The 24,159-nt window shown below is 45.6% G+C and overlaps 2 protein-coding genes across 3 annotated transcripts in view; one reads left to right on the forward strand and one right to left on the reverse strand.

Moving 5' to 3' along the window:
* The window catches only part of LOC148420617 (protein ELFN1-like), a 104,036-nt gene that overhangs the window by 47,447 nt on the left and 32,430 nt on the right, over positions 1–24,159 (reverse strand). The window contains exon 2 of one of the 2 annotated variants that reach the window (XM_088419251.1): positions 10,467–10,535. The gene's annotated coding sequence lies outside the window, so the exon portion shown is untranslated. Of the gene's footprint in view, positions 1–10,466; positions 10,922–24,159 lie in introns of those variants that run through there. The other variant, XM_088419252.1, reaches the window with a different exon arrangement.
* LOC148420619 (uncharacterized) lies at positions 9,414–16,104 on the forward strand. Its single transcript, XM_088419104.1, is given in 7 exon segments — positions 9,414–9,452; positions 9,532–9,752; positions 12,676–12,838; positions 12,894–12,929; positions 13,346–13,458; positions 13,922–15,742; positions 15,744–16,104. Coding segments are annotated over 7 exon segments (2,754 nt in total).

Here is a 24,159-nt window from a genome sequence, read left to right on the forward strand (position 1 = left end):
CGGTGAATTACGACACACGTCTTTAAATTAGCTCATATACTAGCCTCTGTCTTTCGCTAGATGTAGACGTTCATTAAAAGCTTGCACCCCTGTTGTTATTTCCCCCACTTTTGTTTGCATCCACACGCTTTCCCATTGGTCTCAATCAGAAACAATGCAAGCAGAGCGCCCCATTGTCTCTGCTGAGGCCCATAAGCCATCTCAAGTAAATAAGAGAGGGAGAAAAAAGGAGAAAGCCATGATGATGATGATGCAGCCATGGCAGAAAAAGGGGGGTGCATAAAAACAACCCCAAAAAAGTGTTCAAGTCAAATTGAAAGAGATGCGAAGACATTGCTCAAGTAGGTCAGCAAGTAGGGGGAGGAGGAAGAGCATGACGATGGGGAAACACTTCATTGTGAGCATCTTTCTTTTTTTTTTCCTCCACCAACACACCCGTGTACCTCGATGCACCCCCCTCTGCTGCTACATCAACAGAATCCCTAACTCATCTGTTTCCTGTAATTGATTCTCATAAATAAGGCCACAACACACACAAATACGCACAAAAGGTTTTTTTTTTCTATCGGAGTGGGGACATCTCATTGACATAATGCATTTCCTAGTCCCTACGCCGAAACATAACATCAGAACCAATTGCCTAACCCTAACCCCTGCCCTAACTTAAAACAAAATCTAATTTAATCCTACACTCAAAAATTGAGTCTTCACCCTCAAAGTGTGCCCTGAATTTGTGGGCTCCACTAAAATGATGCCCACAAGCACAAGAGGTCACCACAAAGACAGTAAAGCCGAAATCTTGTCCTAACCATGTGGATAAAACATATTCACCTAAACACACACAAGGTGGCTTTTCTATCTTAGTGGGGTTGCACATAAGACATTTTCTAGCCCCTTTACCCTAACTTCAACCATTGCAACATATAGCATGACTCTAGCCCTTAATCCAGGGGTGTCAAACTCATTTTACCCCGCAAGCCAAATAGAAGAAAACCTATTCCCAAGTGGGCCAGACCAATAAAATAATGGAATATATTTATTCAGTGGCTCCCCGGTTCAGGAGAATCTGTTCCATGGTTGGGATCGTAACGCGAATTTGCTGTCGGGCGGGCAATCCAAACTTATGTCAATTAGCTAATGTGCGTAAAACCACAGGTAAAGAAAATCTAAACTGATTTTGACACAAATTAAAAATTTGGATAAAAATAGTATAGTAAGTGCTACGTATATATACAGTAATGTGCATGTATACAATCAGAAAACATCATAAATAAAAACTATAGAAAGCATTTATTCTTTATTTTCTTGATCATCTCCATGCATACAATTAAACAACATCATGAATAAAAAATATATCAAGAATTTATTTACCTTTTACTGAAGTGATGAGCTTGTTATGGCCATATTCACTAGTAAGGGTAGCCTAGCTTAGCCTTCTTCGTATTTCTTATCTCAAACTTATATATATATATATATATATATAGTATATATATATATATATATATATATATATAATATATATATATATATATATATATATATTATATATATATATATATATATATATATTATATATTATATATAATATATATATTATATATTATATATTATATATAATATATATATTATATATTATATATATATATATATTTTATATATATAATATATATATATATAAATATATATATATATATATTTATTTGCGTCTCTCCATTCGCGTCCATCGCGTCGCCCGACGTGCATTCGCGCCCAGTCACACGAACTCCATTGACTACGATACGATGTTCGCCTCATTCGCGTTCGGTGCACGCATACCATTAAACTAAATCATCTCCAAAACATTATTTCGTTTGCAGCCCACGCGGCCCTGTACCAGTTGATCCACGGACCGGTACCGGTCCGCGGACCAGGGGTTGGGGACCACTGCTTTATATTATATTTGTTGCTCTCCTGAGACAGCGCTTCCTGTAGACGTCCCTAATGGCAGGAAGTGAGGCTCTGACGATGCGTTGGGGGGTTTTCACCACTCTCTGCATCGCCTTCCGGTCTGTGACAGAGCAGTTCCCATACCAAATTGTGATGCAACTGGTTAGGATGCTCTTGATGGTTCACCAGGAAGTCTGAGGAGAGGTGGATTTTCTTCAGGGTCCTCAGGAAGAAGAGGCGGTGGTGAGCCTTCTTGACCAGGCTTGAGGAGTTGGTACTCCAGGAGAGGTCGTGTGAGATGTAGATCCCCAAGAATTTGAAGCTGGACACATGTTCCACTATCGCACCGTTAATGTGGATGGGTGGATGAGTGACAGCATTTCTCCTGAAGTCCACAATGAGTTATTTTGTTTTTGCTGTTGAGCAGCAGATTGTTATCTCTGCACCACGCAGCCAAGGCAGTCCACCTCCTCCCTGTAAGCCGCCTCATCGTTGTCATTGATGAGGCCAATCACCATAGTGTCATCTACAAACTTAATGATGGCATTGTAGCCATATTTGGGTTTGCAGTAATGGGTGAATAGGAAGTAGAGGAATGGACAACACACAGCCTTGTGGTACACCGGTGTTAATGGTGATGTTGGTCATAAAGTCCTGTAACCAGTTACAGACAGGAGCAGTGATGCTCAAGTCTGTGAGTTTGGTTACCAGCTTAGAGGGGATAACGGTGTTAAATGCTGAGCTGAAGTCTATAAACAACATTCTGGCATATGTGTCCTTATTGTCCAGGTGTGAGAGGACAGAGTGCAGTGGTGTGGAGACTGCCTCCTGTACTCCTGTTTTTGCGGTAGGCAAATTGATGGGGTTCCAGGGTGGGGGGCAGGCATTATTTAAGATGTGCCAGACCTAGTTGTTCTAGGCACTTGGTGAGAATGGGGATGAGTGCACGTTGGGGTGGTGTGTTTAGGTACCGGCACTGTGGTAGGGGATTTGAAGCAGGCTGGCACAACAGCTGGGGCAAGGACAGTTTGAATAAATTCGTCAGGACCCCCACTAGCTCCCCCGCACATGCTCTGAGAACACGTCTGGAGATGCCATCAGGGCCTGCCGGTTTGTGTTCATTGATTCTGCTCAGCACTGCTTCAACTTCAGTGATGGACAGTGTTAATGGTTGATGGTCAGCAGGCAGTGCTCCCTTTATTGCCGGTGTTTGGTTGCTCTTCTCAAAACGAGCATAAAAAGTGTTGAGCTCATTCAGGGAGGACGTGTCAGAGGTAGGGGAGGAGGGGTTGGTGGGCTTGTAGTCAGTAATGACCCGGATGCCTTGCCTCATGTGTCGGGGGTTGGAGTTGGAGAAGTGCTCCTCCACCCTCAGCTTGTAGCTGTGCTTGGCCTGTTTGATGCCCCGTTTTAGGATAGCCCTGGCTACACTGTAGGCTTGTGCATCTCCAGATCTGAAGGCGATGTTGGGGCCTTCAGCAGTAGACAAACACCCTTGTTCATCCAGGGCCGCTGGTTGGGGTTGGTGGTGACAGCGTCCATGGTGGTGGAGATGTATTCCATGACTGAAGAGGCGTAGCGCTTGATGTCAATGTGGGAGTGAATGGTTGTTTGAGTAGCAAACATATTCTAGTCTGTGTGCCTGAACTGGTCCTACAACACAGACTCCACTCCCATAGGGTACACTTTTATTGTTCTCACCGTGGGTTTCAAACATCGGATGAGTGACGAGTACTTAGGGGATAGAAAAAGAGAGAGGTGGTCTGATTGTCCTATGTGGGGGGAGGGGTGTTACTCTGTAGGCTCCAGATATGTTTGAATAAACATGGTCTAGTGTCTTGTCTCCTCTGGTGTGGCAGGAAACCTGTTGGTGGAACCTGGGAAGGACTGTCTTCAGGTTGGAATGATTGAAGTCACCCGCAACAATAAAAGCAACCTCAGGGTGTTTTGTTTGTTGTTTGCTTATGGCTGCATGTAGTTCTTTCATTGCGAGCTTAGCGTTATCATCCGGTCGTGTGTAAACAGCAGTGACAATGACCGATGTGAGTTCTTTTGGAAGGTAGTAAGGTCGACATTTAACCATAAGAAAATCCACATTGGGTGAGCAGTGGCTCATAACAGAGTTAGTGCACCAGTCATTGTTTATATAAATGCACAAACCTCATCCTCTAGTTTTATCGGAGCTGCCGGCACTCCTGTCCACCCGATGGGAGTAGCGTCCTGCTAGCTCGATAGTACTGTCTGTGTATCTGTATGTTAAGCCACATTTCTGTAATAATCATTACGTTGGAGTCCATAATCTGTTTGTTGTTGGTGATGGTGATTCGTAATTCATCCTTTTTGTTGACCAGAGATCGGACATTGGCAAGGAAAACGCTGGGTAATGGGAGCTGCTGCTGTGTTAGCTTTAGCTTAGCTCGTAGTCCTCCGCACTTGCCCCGCCTTTGTTTTCGACCTTGTGCCGTCTGCAAGCACTTCCGCCCAGCCGGGTAGAGTGAGCAGCCTCCAGTGTCCTGGAGATCTCCGGGATGAGTCGAAGATCGCTGATTAAAAATTTATTTCCAAAAGTTCCTGTCTGCTGTATGATGTTAGAGCAGCACTGTACTGGGTGAACAGGCCAGTGAGGAGTAGATAAAATATCACTACAAAGCTAAATCTGGAGAGACGCTGGGCCTCGCGTTGTGCACACACCGCCATCTTGTTACATATCTTGCTAAATACCTCACATATATATTGTGGCGTCGCATGAGGTGTGCCATGGCCGGCGGAGTCCACAGAAGTAAGGTTTTAAGAATAGTACTGTACTTTATTTAGTCCAATAAAATTCAAATAAAATATCTCAAAACAGGTTGGCAAAAGGCAGTAATAGAAATCAGGTTTGTTGACGGAGTTCAAAAATACTTTCCTCACAAAGTACAAATGAATGCAAGCAAAACAGGTGATCAGGATGCAAAAACTTGAAATAAAGTCTGTTCACTGTATTCAAATAAAAGTTCAGATAAAAGTAATCAAAACTGTCAAAGTCTGTTCTCACTTCCTCCTGGCTTCAGTATTTTTCTTTTCTGTCCTGAGTGTCTCTTGTCTCCTCCTTAGCTCCACAGTCTTCTCCCCGTTTTCCAATCAGTAAGGCCTGCTTTTATCAGGTCGCTTAAGCAGCTACACCTGTTGAGGTCGGGATGCATGCTGGGTGATATAGTTCCTGGACAGGCAGCCATACATATATATATATATATATATATATATATATATATATATATATATATATATATATATACAGCAGAGAGCATGGGCCTTCTCTGCTGGCCTAATGGAACCTGAAATTAGCATAACTATAATAAACTATAGCTATACAGCTGCAATAGCTAATCGAAAACGCCTTCAAGAAACCTAACGTAGAACATGATGTAACTGGATGCTCACTGCAGGAAGGCGGTGCTATATTGGGCCACCATGTTTAATGGGGGAAGTAGTGAAATAAATTTATTTGAAAAAAAAACAAACTGTTGCGCAACCAGCTAACTTTAGCAATAGCATACATCGAAGATTTAAACCCACATTGGCTGAGGGAGAGCAAAAAGGAAATAGGATTGATCCGACTTTCATCATTGACATCCATGTCATTACAAAAGGATTTATTATTGGAAATGAAATGTGAAGACGAACTCTACAAGCAAGTCATGAAAGTCTTTCTGAGGAAAAAAAGAAGAATGAATTTTGTACTGAAATAACTTCAGGACACCCGTTTTGGGTGAGTTAATATGTTTTTGTCATTTTATGTCATTCATATTCAATTGTCATGTTTGGTTGGGTTTGGTTGATGTGAGTTTGTGGGGTTTTGTTTGTGTTTGTGTTCCACTCGCGTGTGCCTTTATTGTATGCATTCTCGTTCATTTGATTTGGTCCACCTGTCTGGTGATACTTTGTCAAGTTTTGGTCCCGGTTCAGTCCTGCCTCATTTCCTTTTTAAAACTTCCTTTTTTGCGTCACATATTTCTCAGTTTTCCAGCATTTTTTGGGTCCCCTTCCTTCCTCCTCCCAACTCACCATGCCCAGACGTGACACTTATATTAAATTGCAATATATAATTTCGCGTACAATCTTGTTAAAGCTTGCCTGCTCTTGGTGGACTTCATAAAACTTTGTAGACAAATAATTTAAAATTATTATTACTTATTCTAAGGTTTGGCACATAGAATGATAAGTTTTGCTGATTGTTGATGCGGGTTTATTGATGTTTAAATGCTCTGAAAAACAGCTTGCGTAGCCCAGTAATGCGTACGTGTGTGCATAAGGGGTCCAATAGTGCACTGAAGGCCTAAGTGTGAAATCCACGGACTGCGTATATATATATATATATATATATATATATATATATATATATATATATATATATATATATATATATATATATATAGAGAGAGAGAGAGAGATGTATATATAGATATATACAGTGGGCCCCCGTGTTATGAACTTAATCCGTTCAGCAGCTAGGTTCGTAATTCGAATTGTCCGTATGACGGGCAATCCAAACCTATGTTAATTAGTGAATGCATGCAACGCGTGCAAAAACCTTAGGATAGAAACATCACGACTTTATACACATATTAAAAATTAGTAACATAATCTACTGTACAGTTAAATTTAATAACATAAATATACAAAGGAAAAATGACATTTACCTTTGGGGCGACATGACTTGAGCTGGTGGTGGTTGGAGGCGGAGGGGAGCAGAGACGAACCCGCAGAATTTATTTTATTTTTTTCTTATACGAGAACTTTTCTTAAACGAGAACATTTCACCGGCGATTTCCTTCTCTTTAATCCATAATAGAAGAAGACTCTCCATTTTGTTGTTGACCGAGGTCCGTCCCCTGACAAGGAAAGTCTTGCCCTTATAAGACTTGCTTGCTTTCATAGCTTCCTTGTTATTGAGAATCGTAGCGATTGCCGAGCGGTTACGGCCATACTCACTAGCAAGGTTAATTATGCGTGCACCTCCTTCGTATTTTTTTTATTATCTCTTGCTTCGTTTCTATTGTCATCATTCTCTTACTTCTTCCTTTACCGCCACTTGCAATTTTAGAAGCCATGTCTAACAGATAAAGTTTGCAAAGTCTTCACAACACACCGACCGGCTTGTGCCATCAGGCTAGATGAGGGCGTTCGGCCAATAGCATATTGGCATTTCTGTGATTGACGTGACGCCGGCCAATAGCATATCCACGTCACCGTGACTGAGACCGTGACTGTGACCTTAATCGACCAATAGCATATCGGCATCTCCGTGACTGAGACATTGACTGAGACCGTGACTGTGACTGCATTAATCGACCAATGGCAAAACGGCATTGCAGTGACATGCAAGAAAAGTTGTTATTGTTGATGCAGTAAAGCGAAAAAATGGTGCGCACACACTTACCGGCATGTTGGGTGGTTCGTAAGACAACGGCATTTCAGACCCGCCAAGACTGCTCTATCAACCAGTAGTAGCTGGTGCTTGGCTCCCCTGGTATTACTGCCAATTCCTTGAGGCACTTGAAACTGCCAGACAGCAACTAACAGCTCTGACCGCCTGATTGAAGAGGTACACCAAGGAGGGAGAGGCCAGGAGAATAAACAAGTTGTTCTCCACTGAACCAGCCTAGCTGTACTCTCTCAGTGGCATTTCAGACCCGCCAAGACTGCTCTATCAACCAGCAGCTGGTGCTTGGCTCCCCTGGTATTTCTGCCAATTCCTTTGTGTGCCTCGCTCATGCATTGAGCTTTCTCATTTTGCCGCAATGATGCCTGACAGAGCTTTGCATGTTGTGCAGGGACAGGTGGTTGGATGGTCAGACCCGGCAAGAGCTGAGGTGGAAAAATACTGGAAAGACATATGGGAAAAGGGAGGCATCACACATCACCAATGACCATGCCTAGTGGACCTGAGAGCTGACCACAGCAACCTCCCAGAACAAGAACCAGTAACCATCTCAATGGAAGACATCAAAGAGTGTCGAAGATGAAGAGCTGGACAGCACCAGGCCCGACATGTTCCATACATACTGGCTGAAGAAGCTAACTGCACTCCATGAGCGCCAAGCAGCACAGATGAACCAACTGCTCATGAACCAGCTAATCATGATGGACCCCGAGGAGGGACCCATCCCATCCGTCTACCGGCCAATCACCTGTCTCTGCACAAATGGAAGGCTCTGTCAGGCATCATTGCGGCAAAAATGAGTAAGGCACAGAAAGGAATTGGCAGTAACACCAGGGGAGCCAAGCACCAGCTACTGGTTGATAGAGCAATCGCCCAAGACCGTAAAAAGAGACAGACCAACCTCTGCACTGCCTGGATTGACAACAAGGAAGCCAATGCCTCACACATGGATATGAATGTCTGAAACTGTATAAGATCAACAGGAACCTAAGGAGCATCATCCAGAACTCAGTGGAAATGTGGAAGACCTCTAGAGGCCAATTCAAAAGCTCATTGCCCAACTCAACATCAAGTGCAGCATATACCAAGGTGATGCGCAATCACCACTGTTGTTCTGCATAGGCCTGAACCCCCTCAGTCAGATCATTATGTAGAGCAGGTACGGGTACCATTTCCGTAAAGGGGAAACAATCAGCCACCTGCTCTACATGGATGACATCAAGCTGTATGCCAGGAATGAGCGACAAATAGACTCACTGATCCACACCACCAGGATCTACAGCGATGACATAAGGATGTCATTCGGATTGGATAAGTGTGGCAGGATGGTCTCAAAATGAGGCAAGTTGACCCAGACTGAGGGGATTGATCTACGAGAGGCAACATAGGTGAAATCCAAAACAGCTACAAGTACCTTGGCATCCCACAGGCTAATGGAAACCATGAAGAGGCCACAATACCTCCAGAGAGTAAGGCAGGTCCTGAAAAGCCAGTTGAATGGTAAGAACAAGGTCCAAGCCATCAACATGATTGCACTACCAGTCATCAAATACCCCACTGACATCATCCAGTGGCCAAACGAGGAGATAGAAGTCACAAATATCAAGACTAGAAAGCTCCTCATCATGCATGGAGGGTTCCACCCCAAGATCAGCACCCTGAGACTATACACTAAGCGGGAAGAGGGAGGCCGAGGACTAGTGAGCGTCAAGACCACGGTCCAGGATGAAACATCGAAAATACAAGACTACATCAGAACGATGGCCCTGAAGGATGAACTGCTAAGTCAGTATCTCAGGCAGCAGAACCCTGAAGAGGGCAGAGGAGGAGGAACAGACTATCTGACAGCGTCAGATAGAGGAAGTGGCTGATATCAAGAAATCCTACGAGTGGCTGGATAATGCAGGACTGACAGACAGCACAGAGGCACAAATCATTACAGCACAAGAACAGGCCACAAGCATAAGAGCCATAGAAGCCAGGCTCTATCAGAGTAGACCAGACCTAAGATGCAGACTGTGTAACAAAGCCCCTGAGACAGTCCAGCACACTAGCATGGTGTAAGATGCTAGCTGGATCGTCGTACATGGAGAGGCACAACCAAGTGGGTGGGATAGTATACAGGAACATCTGCGACCAGTATGGAATAGAAGTACCTAACCCGATGGGCCATACCCAAGAAGGTAGCTCAGAAAGACAGGGCCAAGTTGCTGTGGGACTTCAGCTTCCAGACTGACAAACAGGTCCTGGCTATCCAACCAGACATAGTGGTGGTGGACAAAGAGCAGAAGACGGTAGTGGTGATAGATGTGGCGATCCCAGCTGACGCTAACATCAAGAAGATGGAACATAAGAAACTTGAGAAGTATCAAGACTTGAAAGAGCAGCTGGAACAGATTGGAAGGTCAAGGGTCACGTGGTCCCTGTGGTAGTGGGGACACTTGGGGCAGTAACCTTCAAACTGGGTGAGTGGCTCAAGCAAATCCCAGAAAAAACATCTGAAGCCTCAGTCCAGAAGTGCAGTCCTAAGAACATCGAAGATACAGAGGAGAACCCTCAAACTCCCAGGCCTCTTGTAGTGGACCCGAGCTTGAGAATGACAAGGATACCATGCTGCCAGGGTGAGGAGATTTTTTTTTTAATGTGTGTGCTCTATCTGTTTCTGGCACCACTCTATAAAATGCCAAAAAAGCGAAGAGTTGATCGCACTCATTCATCTCTGTAGGTTCTGTTTGGAAAGATCAGACTTCCCACCCTCGAATGTAAAATGACAACCAACACTTTTCCAACTGGTCAATGTTCTCCTTAGGAATTCGAAAGGCGTGATTAGCTTTGGAACGCTGTTGACAGGCGGGAATAAAGGCGTGATGACTTTTTTCAGAGGCAACAAGTCAATGGTATTAGTTACAACATCAAGGGAGCGTTGAAATCATCTGGGAAGAAGGCATGCGTCATTGTTATTCCCTCACTTTATTACAAAGGCCAATTTCAATTAAAGCTCACACCTGGTACGCTTTGATCACAACGCTGTCAAACAGGGGAAGTGAGGTAGTTGGAGGGGGGGTATAAAGCCTGCCGTTTTCTGATCTCTGCTCTGGCACCTGTCCGTTCACATTACCTGGCTGATGCTTCACAGCGACGGCTGACGCCTTGTCATATCTCGTCTTTATTCCGCCGCCGATGGCCTCTGGAAGCACAAACACACACACACACACACACACACACACACACACACACACACAAAAATAACAATCAGTGATCGAGAAGCGCTCATATTCCTCACTTCAGTATAGAGGGAACGCTATGTAAGAGTTGATGAGCGCGTTGAATATGTTGCTCAATGTCATTTACTGCGATCGTGATTTGCATGCTTATGAGAACAAAATAAATATATTTTTAAAAAGACAGTTTAGGCCAAGAAGAGTTTCAAATTGTCCCCAACTATAATCGTGCACTGTAATCAAACATTAAGACATTGCTCTGAAACATTACATTACAAAGAGCGCCAAAAAACACTGGTGTTCAAAACTGAAGTGTGACAACAGGATTACTTAAAATGTGCATTTTTTATTACAAATGGGATTTTAGGAAGATCATCGATACCTTTTCTGAGTGGTGGACATCCTCCAGAGAACATAGGAACAAAAGACACTTTTCACTTTCCCTTTCTGTTTCAGTAAGTGTGAAAGAGACAATAGTGGGCGATGGTCGCCTCAACACCACAGCCAGCCAAATGGCGCATATACTGGGGGGGCATGTGGCATGTAGAAGGTTGCTCACTCAGTCAGTGGTGTGGGGGAATTTAGCTTGGGTGGAAAGGTAGCTAGCTAGCTAGGTAAAAAATGAGTCAATAGGTATAGTAGGTTAGTAGACAATTTGGGTGGTTGGTTTGTTGGTTGGTAGGCAGTTAGGTAGGTAGGTAGGTACATAGCTAGGTAGCTAGGTAGGTACGTTGGTGGTTATGAAGGTAGGTACGTTGGTGGTTATGAGGATAGGTAGGTAGGTAGGTAGGTAGGTAGTGTATGCGTGAGTGTGTCTGTGCTACAGTAATATGATGACGTGGCCCTAAAATATGAGTGCAAACACACTCACCACATAAACACATTTTATGATCTGATCTTGTCTTCCTATTTTCGGGTGGCTCTACCTCAAACATTCCAACACAATTATGGGACATTTGGACGAAAATCACTAGGAAGAACTGTGAGTGTGTGTTTTATCCAAATGGTATTCATGCAGCCAATTAGATGACAGCCATAGCAGGTGAGCCCTCATCTACCGACCAATCAATGAGCTTCAGCCTACCTAATCAATTATTAAGATTTTAATTATGGCTTCTTGGGTATAAGTGAGGCTAAGAGCTTGTCTACACATAGCTGGTTTCTTGCAAGAAAGGCTAAGAACTGTTTTTTTTTCTTATCAAAACTTAATTTTTCACAACCTCCAGCCAAAGTGGAGAGTCCGGTTTCGTAGTTTTCGTAGTTGTGTGTAACCAGCTTAAACCGGAGTTCTATTTCGCCCCTCCAGACCGCCAGAGGCGGTGCTAAAAGCACGGAATAAGCCTTCGCGCAAGTGCAAGACGAGAATGCATACCAACAAAAATGTCATGTATATGACACCGGGGACCTATAAAAGGCATAGTCACCCGGCAGTCTGTCCCTCAGAACCTTCTCGCGCGTTGGTTTGCATGCCATACGAGTACCGCGTTTTTGCGGTTTCCTTATTATTTCCTTTCGTCGCTTGTAGCCCGTTGACTGTGTCAGTCGGGGCTGCGGTTTACTGTCCGCCCTCCGGTGGCTGCGACAATAGTGTTGGTTTTATCCTTGTCTGGTTGGCGCAACGTTTGCTGGAACTTGCTGCGCGGGGTGAGTTGCGTTGTTTTGTGAGTTTTCGGTGTTCTTTTTGTGAATTTCGAAGCCGTTTCCTTATTGTTGATACTTAGAGCGCTAACACTTGGTGGCGGGTGACTTTCATGGTGTTCACGGCCTGACGTGTGCGTGCTCGCCATAAAGTCGTGCTTTGTCTTTGCCTGTCTGTGAAGTTTGTGTGCCTAGTTACCCGCCCGCAACTGCATCAGTTAACAGTCTTTACCCCTTTTCAGCCTGAGCCGTGTCGCTTGCGTTTCGCACGCAAACTTGGCTAGTGGCCAGTGTACCGGCTGCGTTACGCACCCGTTGTGGTTTTTGCGGCGTGTTCCTCTCGCCGATCGCCGGCGTCTCGCCTACGCTCTCGGCCAGTGTCTCCGGCTCGCAGCGGTTGCGTTCCGCACCAGCTCTTGCCTTGTCGTAATTTCTCGGTCTTATGGAGGTCCCTGTGCTGTGCTCCAGTTGTGGCTGTCACGTTGTGCTGGCGGACTCACGGGATGGACGCTGTTTGCGTTGCCGTGACTTGGCGTACGCTGACACAGAGGTGAGTGTGGCCGGGGATGAGGTGACCGGTCTGTTAGAGTCCAACGAGACTAAGTCCGTGGCTCCTCCTATCGCGCTGGCAGTATCCTTGCCGCCCGTTCGTAGACGTGGCGTGAAACGCCGCTCTGCCAATGTAGCTCCACCTGCTCCCTCTAAGCGTGATCACGCTACAGGTCAGCAATGGGCCTCTGGATTAGAGGAGGAGGTTGCATATTTGCGTTCTCAATTGGAAGGGATGTCGGCACTGTTGCAGGGGCGCCTCCAGCCGAGTGCCCTAGCTTCCGGTGAGCCGTCTTCTTTCCATGGCGCTGTTGCACCGGACTTTTACAAGGATGTTGATGCCATTTCTATCTCTACTTCAGACTCATGCTTCCGTGGGTCTGAGTTCGATTCTAGGGACTCTACTGTTGGTTCCCCTCCTTCTGATAGAGGTTCGTCCCTCACTGTATTGGGTGATGCAGACTCGCTTGTGTCCCTTTTGTGCGCTGCCTTGCGGGAGCTACAGGTGGACATTCCTTGTCCCCAGTCTCCCCGAACTAATCCCTTTTTCCGACGTGGCCGCCCTTCTGTTGCCTTCGTTGTTCCGCAGTGTGGGCATTATTTAGAACTTTTGCTGTCCTGTTGGGCCGATACGGGTGCATTTGCCTGCCTTACTTCTGAGGGTCGGACGCTGGCAGCATTGCAGGATGCTGCTAACGCTGGGTTAGATCGCATGCCTGCTGTGGAGGAGGATGTCGCTTCCTTGCTCTTGTCGCCAGATGAGCTCGCTCGTAGAACGCGGCGTTGTCCTAACGTAGAATGTCGCATGGTGGATGACCTGATTACAAGGGCCTATAATGCATGTGCGCGCTCGGCTCGCATTGGCAACTCTGTTTCCCACCTGTTGTTCACTGCCATGTCGGTGGCGCAGAAGGGTGATACGGAGTCGGTTGTGTCGTTTGGCGAGGCATGTCTGCATGCATTTGCCCTTATGACAAGAGACCACGGGCGAGCGATGTCCTACTTGGTGCGTTCGCGCCGCCTTTTGTGGTTGTCTCAGTCCTCTTTGACTGAGTCCTCCAAGCGTACTCTGAGGGACTTTGCTGTTGTCCCTGGGACATTTTTCAGTTCTGGTGCGGTGGAGACACTAGAACGATCATTAAGGGTCCGGGAAGCTCGTGTGCAGCTCTCGGATCGTGATAGAGCTTCAGCCGTTTCTGGGCCTCTTCGTTTTCCCGCCTCTGGGCCTCATTTCCGTGTTCCGTCTCGTAGCCAAATGTATGGGGGCGCCAGCTCTCTACGTCTTACCAGACGGTATGCTGCTGCGGACGCTCGCTCTTCGGCACGTGTGCCTGCTTCGGGTGGCGTTCGTCCCACTGGTGGTTTTCGCTCTGGCCTCCGGCTGCCTGACGGTAGACCACGGGCAGTTGCCCCTCCGCCTCGCCCCCCCAAGGCCCCGCGACTCCGTGGGTCGCGGGACTGAGGTGTTGGGGCCGGCCGTCGGGTATTTTTCCCCTCAGCAGCTCAGGCTGTGGGCTGCTCTGGGGTCAGACCCCTGGGTGCTTTCCACCCTGTCCCAGGGGTACAGGTTGCAGTTCCGGCGCCGGCCCCCCATACAAAGTCGGGTCAGGGAGACTTATATCGCCGACCTGGCGAAGGCCTTGGCCCTCGATCAGGAACTTACTACTCTTCTGGTCAAGGGGGCCATCGAGCCTGTTTTCTATCCAAGCCTCAGCAGGGGTTTTTATTCCCCTTACTTCCTGGTTCCAAAGAAGACAGGTGGTTTTCGTCCGATTTTGGACTTGAGAGGGCTCAATCGTTACCTCAAGAGGTTACCATTTCGCATGCTAACGACCTCCGAAGTATTGCGGTCGGTCAGTCTTGGCGAATGGTTCACGTCAGTCGATCTGACAGACGCTTACTTTCATGTCCCCATCGCGCCTCATCACAGACGTTTTCTGCGCTTTGCTTACAGGGGCGCCCACTGGCAGTTCCGGGTGCTTCCGTTCGGCCTCTCACTCTCACCAAGAGTGTTCACTCGCTTCGTGAAGGCGGCCCTTGCTCCTCTGCAGGCAAAGGGCATGAAAGTTCTCCCGTACCTGGATGACTGGCTGATCTGCGCGCAGTCTCGTGCACAGGTAATCAGGGATACTACCGTGCTGCTTCGTCACGTGTCTCGGTTGGGGATCAGGGTGAACCTGTCAAAGTCTACTCTGGTTCCTTCACAACAAACCACCTTTCTTGGAGTGTCACTGGACTCCGTGACCATGCTGGCCCGTCCTTCAATTCAGAGAGTGGACGACATTGTGCGTGTACTGGAGGGTTTTCGCCTAAACAGGCACATCCCTCTCGGACAATTTTTACGTCTACTGGGCAATTTGACGTCTCTCACTGCGGTGGTTCCTCTGGGGCTCTTACACCTTCGTCCCCTACAGATGTGGTTGAACGGCTTCCGCTTGGATGCCAAGAGAAATCGGCACCGATGCCTAATGGTGTCACGTCGCTGTCTTCTCGCATTGGCCCCATGGTGCCGGCGTGCTTTTTTGGCCACGGGCGTGAGGCTGGGAGTGGTGCCATCTCGCCGGGAAGTGGTTTGCACAGATGCCAGTCTCTCCGGCTGGGGTGCCGTTTGGCAACACAGGTTCGCTCAGGGACATTGGTCGTCGGCGGATGCCGCAGAGCACATCAATGTCCTGGAACTTCGTGCGGTGCATCTGGCACTCATCCACTTCCTGCCGTTCCTTCGGGATCGGCACGTCCTGGTGCGGTCAGACAATACCTCAACAGTTTTCCACATCAATCATCAGGGCGGTACCAGATCCATCAGGCTGCTGCTGGTCGCACGCGGCCTTCTTCAATGGGCGGCCGCCCACTTAGCCAGTCTGCGGGTAGCCTATCTGCCGGGGGTCCTGAATCAGGTTGCAGACTCATTGTCTCGCGGAGTTCCAGCACCGGGAGAGTGGCGTCTGCATCCGGAGATTGTGCTGGCTATATGGGATCGGTTCGGTCACGCAAGAGTCAACTCACTGTCGCCTTTGGTTCTCCCTGATGGAGGTCAACAGCCCACCGGGGCAGGATGCCCTGGCGCATCCTTGGCCGTTTTGCCTCCTGTACGCCTTCCCTCCCCTTCCCCTGTTGAGGATGGTTCTCCGAAGGGTCCTTCAGGAGGGCCACACCCTGTTGCTGGTGGCCCCCTTTTGGCTGGCACGGACGTGGTTCCCTCTCCTCCACAGCCTGTGCTTTGCCGACCCTTGGCATCTTCCAGCCCGATTGGATCTGTTGTCCCAGCGAGAGGGGCAGGTTTGGCATCCCCACCCTCATCGTCTTCGCCTGTGTGTGTGGCCTCTGAGGGGCCCGAACCGTTGCTGAGCTACTGCTCTGATTCAGTCAGGCGCACTATTGTCAACGCCAGGGCGCCTTCCACGCGGTTGTTGTATAACAACAGATGGAAGTTATTTGGGTCGTGGTGCACGAAGCTTGCCACGGACCCAGTGACTTGCCCTGTTCCTGTTGTCTTGGAATTTCTGCAGTCTCTCTTGGATAAGGGTCGCTCACCTTCCACGTTGAAGGTTTATGTGGCTGCTATTGCGGCCCGTCACACGTCGGTTGATGGCGATTCGTGAGGACGCCACCCGCTTGTTTCTTCATTCATGAAAGGGGCCCGCCGTATCCGACCCTATAGTGCGCCGCGCACGCCTACCTGGGACCTGCACGTGGTGCTTGACTCCTTGTGCCGGCCTCCTTATGAACCCCTGGGTGAGGTGCCTCTCAAGTGGGTCTCTCTAAAGACTGCATTTTTGCTTGCAATTGTCTCGGCCAAACGAGTTGGGGAATTGCATGCCCTGTCTGTCAGCCCTTCCTGCATCAGGTGGCACCCTGATGGAGGCGCAGTCACTCTGTGGCCGAATGCCACTTTCGTTCCGAAGGTGCGATCATCTTCCTACGTCAACAAGCCTCTGCTCATCAATCGTTTTGTACCCCCGCCTGGGGATGATGGGGTCTCCGCCGGCCTCTTATGCACTGCGTTGTTATGTGGAGACTACGGCATCGCTTCGTAAGTCGTCTCAGCTTTTCGTTTCGTACGGGGGTCCTTCCTTAGGCTCCCAGCTCTCCAAGCAGCGTTTGTCTCACTGGATCGTAGACGTTATCACGCATGCTTACGGGGAATTGGAACTCCCCTTGCCTTCAGGAATCCGCGCCCATTCTACTAGGAGTGTCGCAACTTCTTGGGCTGTGCTGAAAGGGGTTCCCTTGGAGGATGTTTGTGCTGCTGCTTCCTGGTCATCACCGGGCACTTTTGCCAGATTCTACTGTATGGATATTACAGTCCCCCACTCTCTGTCTGTGGTCCTGGGATCCTCAGGGGCGTCTATGTGAGGTTGAGGTGAGTACCATGGTCTCCTCGTGACTTCGCTGTTATTCGTCATTCCGTGCTTTTAGCACCGCCTCTGGCGGTCTGGAGGGGCAAAATAGAACGACAGTTACGTATGTAACAGCGGTTCTATGAGCCCCGGAGGACCGCCAGAGTTACTTGTCACTCGGACTCCCTGTCTCTGCGTTGTTCGCGCGAGTAGGTTCTGAGGGACAGACTGCCGGGTGACTATGCCTTTTATAGGTCCCCGGTGTCATATACATGACGTTTTTGTTGGTATGCATTCTCGTCTTGCGCTTGCGCGAAGGCTTATTCCGTGCTTTTAGCACCGCCTCTGGCGGTCCTCCGGGGCTCATAGAACCGCTGTTACATACGTAACTGCGGGGCTCATAGAACCGCTGTTACATACGTAACTGTCGATTTGCGTCATCACGTGACTCTTTTTTTCTACCAAAGACGCAGATACTGGTGATGTGAGAGGTGGAAGTTCTTTCTGATTAGACACGTCAGAGGCGGAAGTTCTTTCTCATTGGGCAGAATTTGGCGAGAAAGTGGCGACACTTCTTTAAAATTAAAAAAAAAAATCAACGAGGACGAGGGGGAGACTATGCAGATTTATATAAACCGTTTATATATAGACAACGCCAAAATGCTAAAAAGTAGCATTTTTCCCATAATACCATGGGGTATTATTGCCTTGTGCAAATGCAAACCTCATGACATGGGGACAAATGAAGAAACAGAATAAAACTGATATATTGTAGGCCAAATGCCTTTTTAACTTGCACATGGCATTATTGAAAAAAATGCTATGCTTTTAGCATTATTCTACAGATTAGGCAAAATGTTTATTCCATGGGGTTTTCGCTCCTGTCCCATGAAAGAAAGAAAGAAAAAAGACACAAAGAAAAAAAAAATCCCACCTCATCCCATTTTGGTTACTGTAATTCCCCATATATAAGACACACCTGTGTATTAGACGCACCCTTGATATTGGGGTCAAATTCTGGTATTTTCTATATTAACATGTCTAAGACGCACCAACAGTTTGGCAACAATGTCAATGTCAAAATTATAGCAGATCAGAATAAAGCTCATCTTCCTAAACTCTTCATATTTTTTGGTCATAAATTATAAATTTGTTGAGTATTAAAATGTGGATCAGATGTCCCACAATGTGAGTGGTCATTGAACGCAGCACCAGTGTCACGTTAAATGTGCTTGAAGCAGTTGTTTTTCATTTTCCTTGCAACACAGCTTTGTGTTCATGTTGCCGTAAATACGCAAAGTTGCACACCATCCGTGTTTGAGACGAATATAGTAATATGGATAGACTCTGACGGTGGTTCAGCCTGCTCGCTTCTTTTATTGTTGCTGTAAGAACTTCAGCTAACACAAGCTGCTGTTAGCTGAAACAGGCACTGGCTGCTAATAGCCACCTGATGTCCAGTACCATTATCGTAATTATCATAAGAATGGGGCCAATATAAAAAAGCACATCTGAGTGTCAAAATTGCTTATGTGGCTGACAGAACAATCTTTGTTGAATGGTGTCTGGAAACATCATAACCTTTACATTATCCCATCAGTTTTAGTATTATTTGTGAGTGTGTGAACCAGGATGTCCTTGGACGTTTGTTCAATCTGCTTGCTTATTTTATCGAAAATCATGCCATAAGAACATCAAGCTTGGAAAAATCAAGCGCCTTATATTTGGGGGAATTATGGTAATATGAAAAAATTAAATCCCGTCCTGTACTTTCCTGCTGAAAACAACTCCCACCTGTCCTTCACCCGTTCAGAAACTATCGCTCCTGTACCTCTTCCATTTTGGAGGTCCATTACCATTAAAAAACAAAACAAAACAAAACAAAACAAAAAAAAAAAAACATCTGTCTTATTTTTTTCTCTCTCCACTGAATAATCCAGCGTCTGTCAACCTTTTATCTTGTACCGTCCCAATCCCGTGTTTGACTTCAATTTATTCCCCCTTGGGAAGCATGCAACATTCACAAAAAATTGTCAGACTTTTTTTTTAGCAGCTCCATGCTTCCATAGGTTTGGCATCCAAGCGAGTTTTGCAGGCTGTGTCCTGCAAAAAATATTATTTTTTGGGGGGCAGTGTTTGAGGAAATATGAATTCGGCAAGGACAAGTTTCCTATCCACTCTTTTCAAGATTCTGCCAGATTTATTTTTTAGTGGCAAGTACCTTAAAGACGAGTAATTGTTCACTGCCAGCAAGAAAAAAAAAAGAGCCGTGGGCGGCAGCGGTGAAAGAAAGATGGTGGTAGCGAAGGAGCGGGAGGAACGGCTTAAAACCTGAGCCATAAATAAAAAAAGCCCTGATGAATATGTACCAACAAAAAAGGATGAAAGAGGAGATCTATCATTTATGTTAACACAAAGACACAGAAGGACGATGGTGACTTAAGCAAGAGGACACTGAAGCCAAACACCTGCTTTTAGAGCCTCAGTGCACTGCGTTGTCACGGCAACAATCACAAGAGAGCCTTTGTTGCTTCAAGTTTTTCGTCAACGATTGCGAGGACCTATAGAAACTGCCAGTGTCAGCCCTAGAACTTCACCCATTAAAACAACTGCTGTCCATTCTTTGACAAAGTAGGCACTCTAGAATTTGTTTAAAAGAGTGGCATAAATATATCCCCCCTCATTTGTGTCCACTGTTGTGTCCATTTTCTCTCAGCAAGACCACAATAATGAATGAGTCCCACTGAAAAAATGTGACATAATTGGAAAGGTCCTCGGTCGAGCACACTAGGACTTAGTAGGATAGTTCCAATGGGTCGAAAGACTAAAATCAAATGCCCATTTCTGTGCACAATAGGACTTAGAAGTTTAGATCCAAAAGACTAAAAAGAAATGTCCACTACTGTGGAAATTAGTACTTAATAGGTTAGCTTCAATGAGTCAAAAGTCTAAAACCAAATGTCCACTAGGGTGGACACCAGGGCATGGTAGGGTATCTTTAATTAGTCAAACGTCTAAAAACAAACGGCAGCTAGGGAGGGCACTGCAACTTAGCAGGAAAGCTCCAATAAGTAAAAAATCCAAAAGCAAATGTCAACTACAGTGGACACTAAGACTTAATGACTGAATGAATTAATGTCCACTATTGTGGAAACTAGGACTTTGTAGGGTAGCTCCAATAACAATAAATGTCCACAATGGTTGCAACTAGGACTTAGAAGGGTAGCTCCAATGAGTCAAAAAACAACCAAACAAACAAACAAAACAAAACAAAACAAAAACAAATGTCTATTACAATGGACTTTAAGACATAGTAGGGTAGCTCCAATGGGTAAAAAAACAAAACAAAAGTCCAATACAATGGACTCTTAGTAGGGTAGCTCTAATGAGTCAAATGACCAAAAACAATTGTCAACTACAGTGGACATATAGGAATGGGAAACTGTCTTGGAATTGTGTGTTTATCAACTCGTTAAATATAGGTCTTTGTGATCTGCTCACCTTTTGTGCGTATGTCCAATACACACACACACACACACACACACACACACACACACACACGCACGCACACGCACCTACACACACACACACACACACACACACACAAGCACGCACGCACACACACAGACAGTACAAAGTGCAGTGTTGGCATGCGGTGGACTAATTTATGCTTGAGCGCAGTTCAATTAAGGAACAAGTACACAAGTGTTCTCCAGCCTCAACGCAATGCAGTACATAGACTCACCCGCACACACACCCACATAAACACAAAACACAGATTCCTACGCTTGCGTAACAGACTCAGCGTTTCTTACCCGGAACTGTTTGTGGGCATGTGTTGTTGTGTTGCACTCCATTTGTGCGTCATTGGGACTTTTACAGGCAAGTTGCGCTAGCGGCAAGGATTAACGAGCGATTGAAGCGGTTTTGTCGCATGGCCGAGCTTTAACTCCCATGACACTGTCGCCCATCGATTGGAGAACGGGCCAATGGCTCGGGCTGAGGCCACAAGAAAAGATGGGCAAGATATTGCTCTCGTTTGCTAGCCAGTGAGGTCATCAGACCAGAAGTTAGATGCGTCAAGACAGTTTTGCAAACTATGTAAAGTAGCTAGCGAGCCACCTCACTAGATAAAAAGTAAATTGCTTATTAATGACACACTTTTCACTGCAAAATTCGCTAATTTACATTTCTGCTAACTTACATTTAATTTACTTTACTTATACTTGCTTGTTTGATAAAATCACCAGAGGTCCGCTGGTCTGTCACCAACAGAAGTTAGTTTAAATGTATATGACAAAAACATTTTAATAACCAGAGACTGGGCGTGAAGGAACAGTAGATTTGGTCCATCGTTTTAATTCCATGTAGTTATTGTCACCACCTGTGTCACGTGTAACAGTTGATAAGTTTTAAATCTTCAGAATTTTTTTTAGTTATATTTAAAATAAGCATCAACTAAAATGCATGCCATGCACAATCATGATCAACACATTCATTGTTCATAGATAGATAGATAGATAGATAGATAGATAGATAGATCAGGAGCTAGCTAGCTATTTAGCTAATCATATAGTTATAGATAGATTGCTAGCTATATAGCTAGCTAGGTAGCTAGCTATTGAAGACTGCATCATAACATTTATAGTGAAGATTGTATCATAACATATTTAGCAATGCTTGTGTGCTGCTTTATAACTTTGTATGACCTTGACTTAGTAACAGAGTGCACTCTATTCCAACCAGCTGCATCCAGTTTTGCTCTGATTTATGTCCAGTTGGAAAAATACCCAAGCAGTTGTTAAGTTTCAGTTTCGTTTTGATGTTTTGTTTCGTTAAGTTTTGGTACCTCCATGATAAGCGTATAACAGAGCTTGCCTTGAATGTGCTCTTTGCACAAACTGCTCGATCACAGCCTTTGCCTGCATCACATTTGTGCACAGAATATTCTGCCTTAAAAACTTCAAAGTGTTTGTCATATTTCATGCCTTTGGAATCCAGTTACTGACCGAACCTGGAATTGGACTAACACTAAGGACCCCAAAAGGCGTGCCTTCCAACACTAGCTATATAGTTAGCTAGCTATATAGAGAGATTGCTTGTATAGATAGATAAATTGCTAGCTGTATAGATAGCGTGCTAGCTATATAGCTAGATCAGGAGCTAGTTAGCTATCTAGCTAGTGATATACTTAACTAGCTATATTGATAGATTGCTAGCTGTTTAGATTCCCTGTTCTAGTTTAGTAGCTACATACAGTGGTATGAAAAATATGGGCACCCGTGATCATTATCAAGATTTTCCTTTATAAATCATTGGTGGCTCAGATCATCAATTTCAGTAAAATATATCACGTAGCAGATAAACAACGTCATATTTGAGAAGTGAAATGAAGTTCATAGTATTTACAGAACGTGTGCAATAATTAGTTCAAACAAAAGCAGGCAGGTGCATACATTTGGGCACCCTTGTTTTATTGATTTGAACACCTTAAACGCTAATATTGGGGGGAAGAAAATTATTTGGCAAGCTCATTGACCCATGGCCTACATCAGTGCTTCTCAAATAGTGGGGCAGGCCCCCTGGAGGGAGCGCAAAGTGATGTCAGAGGAGCAGAAAAAATACTTTGTTTTTGTAATGTGAAGTATAATTGCAATAAAATACGTTTTTCTTTTTTTTTTTTTAAGTTTCAGGCACTTTGATACACTTGGCTATTTTTTTTATGTTTTAGCCTAAGCTAACCTAGTGAGGAAATGGAAGACCACAGGCACACTTCGAGTTAAAGCCTGAAGTGGCAGGCCAAGAAAAATCTCAAATAAGCAGAGGCGAAAAATGGTGAAAACGGTCAAACTCAACCCACAGACCAGCTCCAAAGACCTACAACATGATTTTGCTTCAGAAGGTGAATCCTTCAACTATTCAGCGCATTTTGCTCAAGAAGATGCTGTATGAGAGAATAATGCAGCAGAAGTCTTTTCTGCGCACATGCCCTAAACAGAGGTGCTTGCGGTATGCAAAAGCACATTTGGACAAGCCAGCTTCATTTTGGAATAAGGTGTTGTGGACTAATGAAACTGAAATTTTGTTATTTGGACATAACAAGGGGCTGTGTGCATAGGAAAAACAAGATAGAATTCCTAGACAAACACGTGCTACCCACTGGAACATATGATGGTGGTTCCATCATGCCGTGGGACTGCGTGGCCAGTGAAGATACTGGCAATCTTGTTCAAGTTGAAGGTCGCATGGATTCAGTATCAGAAGATTCTTGAAAAACAATGTTCAAGAATAAGTGACAAAGTTGAAGTTGCGCTGGATACTTCAACAACACAATGACACTACACACTGGTCAATTCTACTAAGGTATTCATGCTGAGGAACAAGTACAACATTCTGGAATGGCCATCTCAATACCCAGACCTGAATATTACGGAATATCTGTGGTGTGATTTAAAGCAGGCAGTCCAGGCTCAGACACCATCAAACCTGACTGAACTGGAGATGTTATGTAAAGAAGACAATAGAATCTAGACCCTCACTGGAAGCCATAGAAAGCGTTTAGAGGCTGTTATTGCTGCAAAAGGAGGCTCTACTAAATATTGATGTCATTTTTATGGTGGTCTGCCCAAATGTATGCACCTTCCTACTTTTGTTTAAATATTTGTTGCACACTTTCTGTAAATCCTATGAATTTAATTTCACTTCTCAAACATCACAGTTTTTCTCTGCTACATGATATATTTTACTGAAATTGCTGATCCGAACCACCAATGATTTCTAAAGGAAAATCTAAAAAAATGGGGCGGCTCGGTGGCACAGTGAATAGCACGTCCACCTTACAGTTCAAAGGTCCCGGTTCAAATCCTCCTGGCTGCGGCCTTCCTGTGTGGAGTTTGCATGTTCTCCCTGAGCCTGCGTGGGTTCTCTCCGGGCACTCCGGCTTCCTCCCACTCCCCAAAAACATGCATGGCAACTGAATTGGACATACTAAATTGTCCTTAGGTGTGATTGGGTGCATGATTGGTCATTTGTCTCTGTGTGCCCTGCGATTGGCTGGCAACCA

The sequence above is a fragment of the Hippichthys cyanospilos genome, chromosome 7 (genome assembly GCF_059441005.1).
Source record: "Hippichthys cyanospilos isolate Australia breed blue-spotted pipefish chromosome 7, RoL_Hcya_1.0, whole genome shotgun sequence".
Taxonomy (NCBI): Eukaryota; Metazoa; Chordata; class Actinopteri; order Syngnathiformes; family Syngnathidae; genus Hippichthys; species Hippichthys cyanospilos.